The sequence below is a fragment of the Vulpes vulpes genome, chromosome 7, assembly GCF_048418805.1.
Source record: "Vulpes vulpes isolate BD-2025 chromosome 7, VulVul3, whole genome shotgun sequence".
Classification (NCBI taxonomy): Eukaryota; Metazoa; Chordata; class Mammalia; order Carnivora; family Canidae; genus Vulpes; species Vulpes vulpes.
Window position 1 is genome coordinate 112,893,065 of NC_132786.1, and position 12,247 is coordinate 112,905,311.

At 38.8% G+C, this 12,247-nt stretch overlaps 1 protein-coding gene across 7 annotated transcripts in view; it reads left to right on the forward strand.

The window, feature by feature from the left end:
- ANLN (anillin, actin binding protein) overlaps positions 1 to 12,247 on the forward strand; it is a 49,935-nt gene that overhangs the window by 12,086 nt on the left and 25,602 nt on the right. For 4 of the 7 annotated variants that reach the window (XM_072764728.1, XM_072764729.1, XM_072764726.1 and 1 more), the window contains exons 4-8: positions 1,444 to 1,829; positions 3,041 to 3,272; positions 5,590 to 5,780; positions 6,060 to 6,167; positions 11,234 to 11,360. In XM_072764728.1, the coding sequence (XP_072620829.1) occupies positions 1,444 to 1,829; positions 3,041 to 3,272; positions 5,590 to 5,780; positions 6,060 to 6,167; positions 11,234 to 11,360 (1,044 nt within the window). The remainder of the gene's footprint in view (positions 1 to 1,443; positions 1,830 to 3,040; positions 3,273 to 5,589; positions 5,781 to 6,059; positions 6,168 to 11,233; positions 11,361 to 12,247) is intronic. The other 3 variants (XM_072764731.1, XM_072764730.1, XM_072764732.1) reach the window with 1 other exon arrangement.

Below are 12,247 nucleotides of genomic sequence, written 5' to 3' on the forward strand. Positions count from 1 at the left end.
ATCTCTGGGCTGGATACCTGGATGGTGGGTGGTGGAGGAGGAGAAGGGAGAAGGAGGAAGAGGCCATGATGAGGAGGAACACGTTTGGGGAAATTTCAACATCACATAAGTCATTTGGGGTGCCTGGGGGATAGCCGAATGGAGGTGGTAGGTAGGACACCACGGAGGACATGGCCCAAGGGCAGAACCATAGAGAATGATGTCACCAGTGGAAACACAGGCCTGCAGAGTGTGTACTGGCATCTAGTGACAGCAGCAGAAGCAACTTGAGGGCAGCGGTATAGGCAGAGGCAGGTTGAAGGGAGTTGAATGGTGAAAGAATGTGCAGGGCAAGAGAGATAGTAGTTATAAAGGCGCATATATTGATGAGAGGGTGTTTGTTTTTAGTTCTAAGATGAGGCAGACTTGAGTATATTTATGTGCTGAGGGAAAAAAAAGAGGTTTTGGGGGGTAGAATTGAGAATTCAGGCAGAAATGTAAGGCTTGGACAGTACGAAGGATACCTCTTCCATTGACTGAATTTTTGGAGCAGAAAGTGCTGTGAATTTTAATTTCCTCCCTATATGTGTTTTATGCATACACGCCTTCACAAGTATTAGTATTCGAGATCGATCTCCAAGTGAAGTAACTGTGGGAAAACATCTTAGTTTAGCCCTGTGCTATCTAATACTGTGGACACTTGCCATATGTAGCTTTTAAGATTTAAATTAATTAATTGAAATAAAATTGTTTCTTCGTTGCCCTAGGCACATTTCAAGTGCTCATGAGCCACATGTGGCTACTGGTTACTGTACGGAATAGCATGGGTATGGAACGTGTCCTTCATTGCAGGAAGTTTTATTGTACAGCACTAGTCTCATCCATTTTAAAACAAAGTGCCTGTGGAGTATGTAATCTTAAATTGTGCAGTGTCATAACATCATGAATTAATTCTAAAATTATAAACTAAGTATATGGTACCTTAGAGCACTCGTGATCCGTTAGAAATTGGAAAAAAATAGGTATAAGAAGTTTGTGGGTTTTTTTTTTTTTTTTTTCAATTTGGATTAAGTATCATCTGATTTGAAGAGATATTGTCAAACTTGAGCAGCTTGGTAGTTTCATGCATTCAAGAGCTTTTTATTAGTTAAATCTACTAACTTTTTTTTTTTTTTTTTTTAAGATTTTATTTATTTGAGAGAGTGAGAGAGAGCAGGAACAGGGGGAGAAACAGAGAGGGAGAAGCAAACTCCTGCTGAGCAGGGAGCCTCGCATGGGGCTCAATCCCAGGACCCTTGGATCATGACCTGAGCTGAAGGCAGACACTTAACTGACTGAGCTACCCAGGCACCCCTCTAACCTACTAACTTCTTTTCAAAATTCTTGAATGGAGTGATCTTGGTATTAAAAGTATGCATAACTCTTCAACATGGGTTTTAACTCTTTTTCTGAAAACATTTCCAGATGATATACCCGAAAGCTCACTCATCTCACCAATGCCATCAGAGGAAAGCACAGCTTCCTCTCCCAAACCACCCCTCTCAGATGCCTCGGCAACTCCAGTTGGTAGAAGGGGCCGTCTGGCTAACCTTGCTGCAACTATTTGCTCCTGGGAAGATGATGTCAGTTACTCATCTGCAAAGCAAAACAGTGCACAAGAACAGCCTGGTACCACTTGTTTATCCAAATTTTCCTCTGCAAGTGCAGCATCTGCTAGGATCAATAGCAGCAGTGTTAAGCAGGAAGCTACATGCTGTTCCCAAAGGGATGGCGAGGCCTCTTTGAATAAAGCTCCATCCTCGAGTGCTGTGGGTGTATCTCTGAATAATGCTGCAATTTCCAGCTCTGTGGTAAGCAATGCAATATTGGTCTTTGGAAATCTTTTTTCCTTATGAATAATAAGTGTATGTATGTATGTATAGTATTTTGGAACATATATATGTGTGTATTTTTAGAAATTGGTGTCCTAGAAAGTAGAAATCATAAATTTGGTAGCCTATCCCAAGATAACTTAGTAGCTGACAAGTAAATTACACTAATTTCATACAATTCCAAGGTGTATAATAATGGAATGATGGAGCCTCTTAGTCATCACGGAAAGCACTGAACATTACTTTCTCTGTAGAATGCTTTATGTATGTGTATAAATATAAGATATGGAATTTCTCTGAAAAGATATCATAAACCAGTAGATAACATTGATTTCAGAAGGCAAATTGCGGAACAAGATTTTTAAGGGTGGGTATGGTAATTTTACCATTTATCCTTTTGAAGTGTTTGAAAGTTTTACCTTGCACGTGAATTACGTGATCAGCTTTTAAAACCAATCTTAAAAAAAAAAAAAAAAAAAAAACAAAACGCAAAAAAGGAAAAGTAGTATGTTTCTGAGCATAGTTCTAAATGCAGAGCCAGGTTTTAGAATTAGATAGACCTGCATTCAATCCTAGCCCTGCCACATAATTAAAAGTGTGGCTTTGGACAGGTTACTTAATCTTGTAAAACCTTACTTTCCCATCTGTAAAATGGAAAAGAAAGGGTTATTGGGAGGACTAAATGAGATAATGTGCATAAAACCTTTAGCAGAGTGCTTGGCACATAGCACTTAATATGTTATAGTTAGCCATCAAGTACATGATATATTTTTGTTAAATTAATATTAACTTAATTAAAATGCAAAAAATATGCATTGTAGTCTTATAAGTTAAAATTTGTAAAGGTGCTAGTGAGATAATCTGAAAGAAACTGTTATTTAAAATAGGGAGTGATCCTATTCCTTATGAAATTACTTGTCAGTGTATTATACAGGCTAAACTGCATATTATAATTTGAGTAATAGCATTTTCTAGTTTGACGTCTTGTCAAGCCTTTCAGATTGGTTTGATCTATTAAAGATAATTTTTTTTCATAAGTTTATGTAAAGGCTACTAAGCAAATAGAATTACTCATTTTGTTATAATTTTAGTATATGTGCTGCCAAAGTGAGCACAGACTCATTTTGTCATAAGACTACCTTTAGATACTGTCAATATTGTTATTTACCCTAAGTGTTATTGTATTTCAGAAAGCGGCTTCTTCCCCAGTGAAATCTTCTACTATATCCATTACTGATGCTAAAAATTGTGAGGGACAAAATCCTGAGCTACTTCAGAAAACTCCTCTTAGTTCCCTGAAAACAGATGTAGTATCAAAACCAATTGAGAAGTCAACTGTGTCCCAGACAACTCGGCCCAAAGAAGAATTAAATAGAGAAATTTGTCAGCACTCTCAATCCAAAGACAAATCTGCGACATCAGGTTATGTATCTTTAAAAAAATTGAGTTAGTGCTGATTTTTCAGGGTGTCTATTCTCAGCATTTTAAATATCTAGTTGTGTATTGCACAGTACTGGTTTGCTATGGCAAGTGCCTGAATGTATATGAGACTTCTTCAAATTCAGCTTTAATTCATTGAATGAATATTCATTAATGGGGACTTGCCCATTTACTGTTCAAAGTATATAACTTGTTACATTTTAATAGTTTAAACATGCATTTTTTTCTAGAATGACTATGGTAGATACCTTTTTCTATACTTTTTTGTTGGAGACAAAATGTATACTGGAAATCATGTATTACGGGTATAATGGAGAAACATTCTTGCAACCAAGTGTGCAGAGCAGTGCTTTTCAAACTTTGATATGAAGGCACCCCTAATAACAGAGGAAAGTGAATGTGTATACAAATGACTCTACTCCCAATTATATTTGTATGTGTGTATATTCTGTGTATGTAGATGTAAAAGCTCAAAATTATTTCCTGTAGTAAATTGGTGTTCCTGGAAATCTGTTTTTATTTTGTAGGGATTTACACCTTCTGGCATACCCCTACATGCTATCAGTTGAAAAACACAGGACTAAAAAATATGATTCAAATATATGGAAATATAGTTTACTCTGAACTATATTCTGTTTTCAATTGAATTGCTTTTGGAAATACTTTTAATTCAAAATTTTAACTTCTTAAAAATACAATCTCTCTGGATACTGTAGTTTCTCATAAAAAGAAGTAGAGAGATGAGAGGAGGAATCCATTAGTTAGGGGCTGGGAAACCAGCAGTCAGTTTCCAGATGAGCCGAAATGAGAATGGGAAACAATAGCAGAATCCCCACATGCAGTAGGAGTAGTTACTCTCACTTTTCTAAAGACATATGGCATAGATCAGAAGCATTTTTTTATTATTCTTAGCTGTTGGATATGCCCAGTATATATTATCACGGCCTCAGAGATATTTAATTTACATGTTTCTTTGTATTCTTAATGCATTCTAGTTTGAGATTTGGTGTGGAGTGACACATGGAGTCTTCAGACTCTGCCTGTGGGTCAAATTGTGCCCTTTACCTGTTTTTGCAAATAGTTGTATTGGAACACAGCCACACTCATTTACATACATGCAGTGTGTGGCTGTTTTCATGCTTCAATGCAGAGTTCAGTAGCTAAGATAGTGGTCACATGGCCTGCAAAGCCATGCAAATATATACTGTTTGGCCTTTTGTAGGAAAATGTTGATTTCTGATAGAGATAAATCTCTTTTTCTGTAGTACAACCCTATCATCCCATTTGTTCTACTTAAAATGTACCTCATGTTATTTCAATTGAGTAGGAATTTGACTTTGAAAAAAACAAAAAAAGGAATTTGACTTTGTAGAAATCAAAATATCCCTTGATAAGGTCAATAGTCTCTAATTTTTCTTTTGAAAGAGAAAAAGGGTTTAATCCTTGGATTTTATATTGGACTTCCTAAAAGGAAGGTAAACTAAATTGGGCTGTAGAAATATAAGTAATTGAGTTATCATGACTAGGACACTTGGTGGTTAGGAATACTGTTAATACACATACAGTCCATTTCCAGTCATTCAGGTTCTGCTTATTTAGTTGAAGGGTTGTCTGATTCCCACTATCCTTGCACTCTGCCTTTTAAAAATTCTTCCGGGGTCCCTGGGTGGCGCAGCGGTTTGGCGCCTGCCTTTGGCCCAGGGCGCGATCCTGGAGAACCGGGATCGAATCCCACATCGGGCTCCCGGTGCATGGAGCCTGCTTCTTCCTCCGCCTGTGTCTCTGCCTCTCTCTCTCTCTCTGTGACTATCATAAAAAAAAAAAAAAAAAAAAAAAGGACTTCTAGTTTAAAAAAAAAAAAATTCTTCCTCAGGCAGCCCGGGTGGCTCAAGCCGTTTAGCGCCGCCTTTGGCCCAGGGCCTGATCCTGGAGACCCGGGATCAAGTCCTACGTCAGGCTCCTTGCATGACGCCTGCTTCTCCCTCTGCCTGTGTCTCTGCTTCTCTCTCTCCTCTCTGTGTATTCTCAGAAATAAATAAATAAAAAAATTTAAAAAAAATTCTTCCTTTTCTTTCCTTTGTAAACAACTAAATCCTATAAATAAATTCTAGGATGTGGAATTAAATAGAATAGTATGGCAAATTTTTTAAAGCTATTTTCATATTGTTTACTTTCCGAGTAAGTATTCTAAGTAGAATCAAAGCATTTTAGAGCCATACTGGATTTTAGAACTGTTTCAATACATATTATAATTGCTACTTATCCTAAATAGCCTCCAAAATGTATGTGTTTTCTGTAGGAGGAGCAGGAATTAAGCCTTTCCTGGAACGCTTTGGAGAGCGTTGTCAAGAATACAGCAAACAAAGTCCTGCTCGGAGCACACCCCATAGAACCCCTGTTATCACTCCAAATACAAAGGCCATCCAAGAAAGATTATTCAAGCAAAACGCATCTTCATCTACTACCCATTTAGCACAGCAGCTCAAGCAGGTCTGGCTTACTGCTTTTAACATTATTCATTACATGGTCTTGGCATAGAACCTAGAAATCAAATTGGAAATTCCGATGACAGCCTTTTTGAGGGAGATAAATAGCATCTTGGTACTCTGTATTGCTTATTTCAAATTAGAAATACTATTGTCTTTTTCTATGCGTGTTGTGAATGTTTTAATCTTAAAACTGAAGACAAGCAAAGTTGAGTAGTGTTTGAATATTATTCTTAAACATACTGTTGGCTCTTGTGTAAAATAGAGCTTTTGGTGGTTTTAGGAACGTGAGAAAGAACTAGCATGTCTTCGTGGCCGATTTGACAAGGGCAATTTATGGAGTGCAGAAAAAGGCGAAAAACCAAGAAGCAAACAACTAGAAACCAAACAGGTAGTGTAAACTAGAAATATGAACGTGAACTTGGTACTAAGGTAGTGCTTGTGGTTCTGCACTGTAAAACAATTCTTCATCTTGTTCCAATTAACTGTGCCATTTTCCATTCATAAACTCCTTCAATGTTTATACCAACTCTGCTTTTCTCTTGTGACACTTTCCCCCGTTCAATGGAGCTCTTAACGTATTCACTGATGACCTACTTAAAATCAAATTTTTAAAACACATACTTATTCAATTGATTTCATATTTCTCTTAATATTTTACTTAGATGCTGGTTCTAAAATGTTTCTCAGAATGTATTTTTTTCATTAATGGTTGTATACTCTCCCCAGGTACCACAGTTAGACTACCCATAATCTTTTTCAGTCATCAAATATGTCCCCAGTTTCTCTTTATTCCTGTATTACTTACTGTCAAATTTCATTAATCGGCCTTCAACAAAGTCCTGACTTATAAATACTTGTTTCATTTACATGCCTACTATGCACAGAATACTGCATTAGGATATACTTTTGGGACATCTGGATGGCTCAGCGGTTGAGCGCCTATCTTCCGCCCAGGGCATGATCCTGGAGTCCCGGGATCGAGTCCCACATTGGGCTCCCTGCGTGGAGCCTGCTTCTCCCTCTGCCTGTGTCTCTGCCTCTCTCTGTCTCTCTCTCTCTGTGTCTCTCATGAATAAATAAATCTTTAAAAAAACAAAAAAAAAGGGTATACTTTTAAGCTCATAATAATATAATTATATTTATAATAGAAGTATATATTTAAATATAAATTCTATTTATATTTTAAGTGGGTACCAGTAGAAATAGAACAATACATTTAACCAGTATTCTTTGAGAAACACCTATTTAATTGATTTTGGTTTTTATCAGTTCTCTTGCTTAACAAATCATATTTGCCGGGGTTCTGACCTAACCCTGTTTTCTTCTCATTCACCCTGGGACATCTCTTCACTGTCCTCCTGTTTTGCTTCAGCCAAGCCCAGAAATGCCAACATGCTTGACTGTGCTGTTTCCTCTCTCCAGAACTCCAGGCCTGGTTGGCTAGTAGAGGTCTCTGCACTTTGCAGCAGTAAATTCTCCATGTAGTCTCTGTCTTCACCTAGGGCTTCATTCTGTACCTCATCATCTAAAACAGTCTGGGAGTTCTTTCTTGCCTCCTTCCTCTTATTACTGTGTCTTCCCCTGGCACACACATGAACACACAAGCCTCCAATATGCCACAAGCTGCCTGTCCTCTCTGTTTTCCTCTGCTGGTACCTTAATCACTTCTCAGAGCTTTGTATTGAAAACTTTGGTTCTAGTCTGGCTGTTCTCCTGTGCATCTTACCTACTGCTGCCAGAGAAATATTTTTAAAAGGCAGATACTCGGATCTTCACTTGCTTAAAATCCTAGCAAGCTTTCCATAGCTATCATCAGGAAAACATCTAGAATCATTCAGAACCTGGCTTCTCACTGCTTCTCCACATGTGTACTTCAGTCCTGTCGTGCAGACTATTTGCAGTGTCTCAAATATATCCATGTTTTCAGATCTCTTTGTCTTTGCCTTGCTATTTCTCTCTGAAAGTGGTTATCTCTGTGGTGAGCTCCTACCTTATTAGGAATAGGTCAAACTTTAATCCCCTCTGGAAATCCTTATCTGGCCCTTTTCCCCTGGCGACCCTCTTTTTCACCATGTCATTCTGTTCTTTACCTCAAGGGATATGTTTCACCTTTGCTTTCTACCACATCTACTAGAGCCTTATCTGTCTTCATCTGTGTTCTTAGTGTTTGGCTCACAGGAGTTCAATAAATTTGTCCTTGAAGGAGAGAATGAATGTGCTAATCATTGCCATCTGCATACAACAAGCTGTTATCTGTCATCTTAAAATAGAAACAACTCACTGGATCCCCTATTCCTCGCCCTCTCTTTACCTTCTTTTCATTCAGACTCTTCCAGAAGAGTTATCTCTTGCTGCTTACAATTTTTTTCCTCCTTTCTCTCTTAATCTCTCCACTCAGGCTGTCACCACTGCCTCCTTATCAAATTCACCAGGGATCTTTAGTAATCAATTTTTAGGCCTATAACGACCTATTAGCACTTGGCATTGTTGATGACACTCTTCTGTCTGAAGCACCTTCTTCACTTGGTTGCCAGTATATCACATCATGGCTTTTCTGCTACATCTTTGGAAATACAGGACAACAGTTCTTAACCTATTGTGTGCTAAATAATTCTTGCTAAACCTGTGGATGGTTACACATATGCATGTAAAGAACATTCTAAACATAGTTACAGGGAGTTCAGGGGGCTGCTCACTCAGAGCTCATCTCTGGTACCCACTGAGGGAGCAGTCAGAGATAAGAGGAAAAAGTAATTGAGTGTTGTGTTACTATAGTCAAAGGAAGAAAGAAACTTTCAGAAGGAGGAAATGGTCAGTATTGCCAGGTATGTGTCGTCAAATGTGGACTGGACCGAGACCACTGGGTTTTGGAAGGAAAAGCTAGTTGTTGCTTGGCAAGAGCAGTTTTAGTGAAGTGGTGAGGGGAGAATGCAGGTGGTGGTGGGTGAAGAGCAGGGCAGAGAGCAAAGGCAGTCCTCAGAAGTTTGGTTCCAAAAGGAACGGAAGGAAGGAGGTGATGGTTGCAAGGAGATTAGGAGTGAAGTATGGCTTGTGTTTGTGGTTGTGTTTGTTTTGTTCTTTCTAAGGATACGTTAGTCAACTTTAATGACAAGAGTAAGAGGTTTTATTGGACACCTGGGTGGCTAAGTCAGTTAAGTGTCTGATGTGGTTTCAGCTCAGGTTGTGATTTCAGGGTCATGGGATTGAGCCTCATGTTGGGGTCCATGCTGAACATGGAGCCTGCTTGAGACTCTCTCTCTCTCTGTGCCCCTCCCCGCTTGTACATGTGCATGCACTCTAAATAAATACAAAAAAGTCTTTTAAAAAATGTAAGTTTTATGATGAGGATAAGTGATGCTGACTGATAGGATAAGATAAACCTTTCAAGAGGTAAGAGTGGATGAACTTGAGAGCATGGTGAAGGGAAAGGATTAGGAAAGGTTTCTGGTTGGTAAGAAGGAAGAAGGAAAACAGTGTTTGGGGGCAGGTGGTTTTAGAAGTATGGTGACAGAAAACTTGTGGGATTTCCATCTGGTTACTTCTGTTTTATTCATCCTTAGGGAAGGGAAGGTGACAGGTGTGATACTCTGGAGAATGGGAGAGAGCTGATTCGGAAAGAGGAGTAGTGTTGAGATTCAGGTGGGATAGAGAGCATACATTCCTAATAGAATCAAACTTGAGTTGTGAGGTTTTCCTCTAGATATGTCCAAAGAGCCTGGATATAAAACACAGAGAAGGTGGATTGTTACAGGGACGGAGTTTGCTAGACATAAGGAATGGAAGTACTGTAGAGGTGAGGGAGTGGAAGATATTGGTGAGATTGTGGTTGAACTGAAGGGTTGTGAAGTCTAACCTGGATGGAGCTGTAAGGAAATAGATTGGGGGGGGGGTGGGGATCCCTGGGTGGCTCAGCAGTTGAGCACCTGCCTTTGGCCCAGGGCGTGATCCCAGAGACCTGGGATCGAGTCCCACGTCGGGCTCCCTGCATGGAGCCTGCTTCTCCCTCTGCCTGTGTCTGCCTCTCTCTCTCTCTCTCTCTCTCTCTCTCTCTGTATCTCTCTCTCTCTGTGTATCTCTCATGAATAAATAAATAAAATCTTAAAAAAAAATAGATGGGGGTGCCAGGAAGAAAAGCATCAAATGGCCAGACGTCCCCATGAGGCCAAAGAACAGGATCTGGTAGGAATTCCTGAGTAAGAGAGCTGGAGAAATTGGAGGGTTTCAGGGAAGAAGCTGATTTTAGATGATGGCTGAATTGGAGCGGTCATGAAGATCTTTGGAGTTGAAGTATTTATGCAACTGAGGGATCAGGATGTTGGCTAGAAGGTACTTGTGGCTTCCGATACCACCAATGGCAGGTCTTGGACTGGAGAAGTAGAATGGCGAGTGCAGTATAACCAGAGGGCTTGCACCTAGAGGAGCACGAACAGGAGGAGAGAATTACTAAGAGCTTCAAATTATTGTTGGAGCTGGGGAGGGGCTGTCTGTCACGTTGTCAGGGTGCAGGGGAGAGAACCACCTTTATTACTACAGAAGATGGTAGGCAAGTCCGGCATTCACAAGAGAGTCAGGCCTGCAGCACAGCAGTAGATAGTTTACTCTCTGTGCATATAAAGCTTCTTCTAACTTGAGAGTCAAAATAGTCTGGAAGTCACTCTGGAATAAGAATATGTGGGTTTGTAAACTGCACATGCCAGTTACTAGGCCAAGTGTGCAAGTCACTTAACTCCTCTTTGTCTTCACCTTTTCATTCGTAAAATGGAAGTAACAGCACCTAACCCTTTCAGGGTTACTAAAGGAGGACTGGGGAGGCAATAATGTCAAGTGCTTAGAAAGGTGACTGTCGCACATTAGGCTCTGTGAAGCATTAGTTCCTATTATTTCTACTCTTATTTACTTATTTCTCCAGTCCTTTAATCATAAAGCCTTTGCAAATCAAACAACGGAAGTTTCTCTTTCATGGCCTTATAAATGATTAAGAAAGACTCAGATGAGGGATTTTTTTTTTTTCACATTCTGTTTTGTTCCTTGTTTTTTTTTGTTTTTTTTTTTTTTTGTTTTTTTTGCCTTTTACCCACTGAGTAATTGTTAAGAGGAATCTTGATGTAGAACTGTCAGTAGATTTTATAGATGTGGGCTGAGGTAAGTGGCAAAGGGGAATTGCCTTTCTCTGTGTGTGGCGTTCACTTTAATCGGTTTATCCAAAACTACTCTGGTGTGAATTTTCATTCTTGCCTCCTAGTCTCTTAAAGTCCATACTGGGAATTACCAAGAATGCTGAACTAGCACTGAGGGCTTCTTGTGTTCTTAAACGTGGTTGGGACCTTTCACATATATTATTTTGTTCTGAGGAACCTTACATAGAATAACAACTCTTGTTTGTTTTCATTTAATAACATGTAAAAAGAAAAAAAAAATCTGTAGTTTTGGAAACCTTCATTTGCTTTTTTGTAGGAAGTACACTGTCAGAACACTCCCCTCAAAAAACATCAAGCTGTTTCAAATACCCCATCGCTTCCAGTAACAGAAAAGGTAACAGAAAATCAAAGGCCAGGAGAATCTTCCGGTACAGAACCTACAGGTCAGCATTTTCTATTTCTGCTCCATTTACAGGGTAGCTTTCTGTCTGCTATAGTTTTGGAAATTGCATTGGAAAACAGAAATACTGCTTTAATGTAAAAAGATAAATCTCTTTATTGCTACTCATTCTTTCAGTTCTAGCCTTGCAATATGCTTTTTCCTTAGTTCTCTTTCCAGACTTAGAACTCATGCTCTTGATGGGGGAGGATAAATTACTACAGCTCTGTTTTTTGGGGGTGTTTTTTTAGAAAGATTCAGTAAGATCTATTGAATTTTAGAGTGTGCATGCTGTTTAATTTAGCTTCTCTACAAGTGTTTCTGTAAGTTGAATTCTTACAACTAGTGTGCAAAGATGTATATACAAACAGATGAATTGTAGCTCTGTTTGTAGTAGTAATAAGGTATAAATGATCTCAATGTCCATCAGTAGAAAACTTTAAATAAATTATGCTAAATCAATGTCCCCCAATATTATGTAGCTGCTTAATAGACTAAGAGCATTGTGTGGAAGGACATTTAATATGTCATAGACACTTAGACATTTTTAAATTTTTGAAAAATTATGGTAAAAAACGCATTACTAAAATTTACCATCCTAACAAAAGTGCAAAGTTCAGGAGTGTTAAGTATATTCATATCGTTGTGGAACAGATCACCAGAATGTATTCATCTTGTAGAACTGAAACTGTATACATCAAACAATAATTCCCCATTTCCTCCTCTCTTCAGCCCCTGGGTAACCACCATTCTACTCTGTTTCTATGAATTTGACTACTTTAGAAACCTCATATAAGTGTAATCATAGTATTTGTCTTTTGTAACTAGCTTTTTTAAAAAAAAGTTTTATTTATTTATTTGAGAGAGAAAATGCCAGGGGGAGGGGCAGAG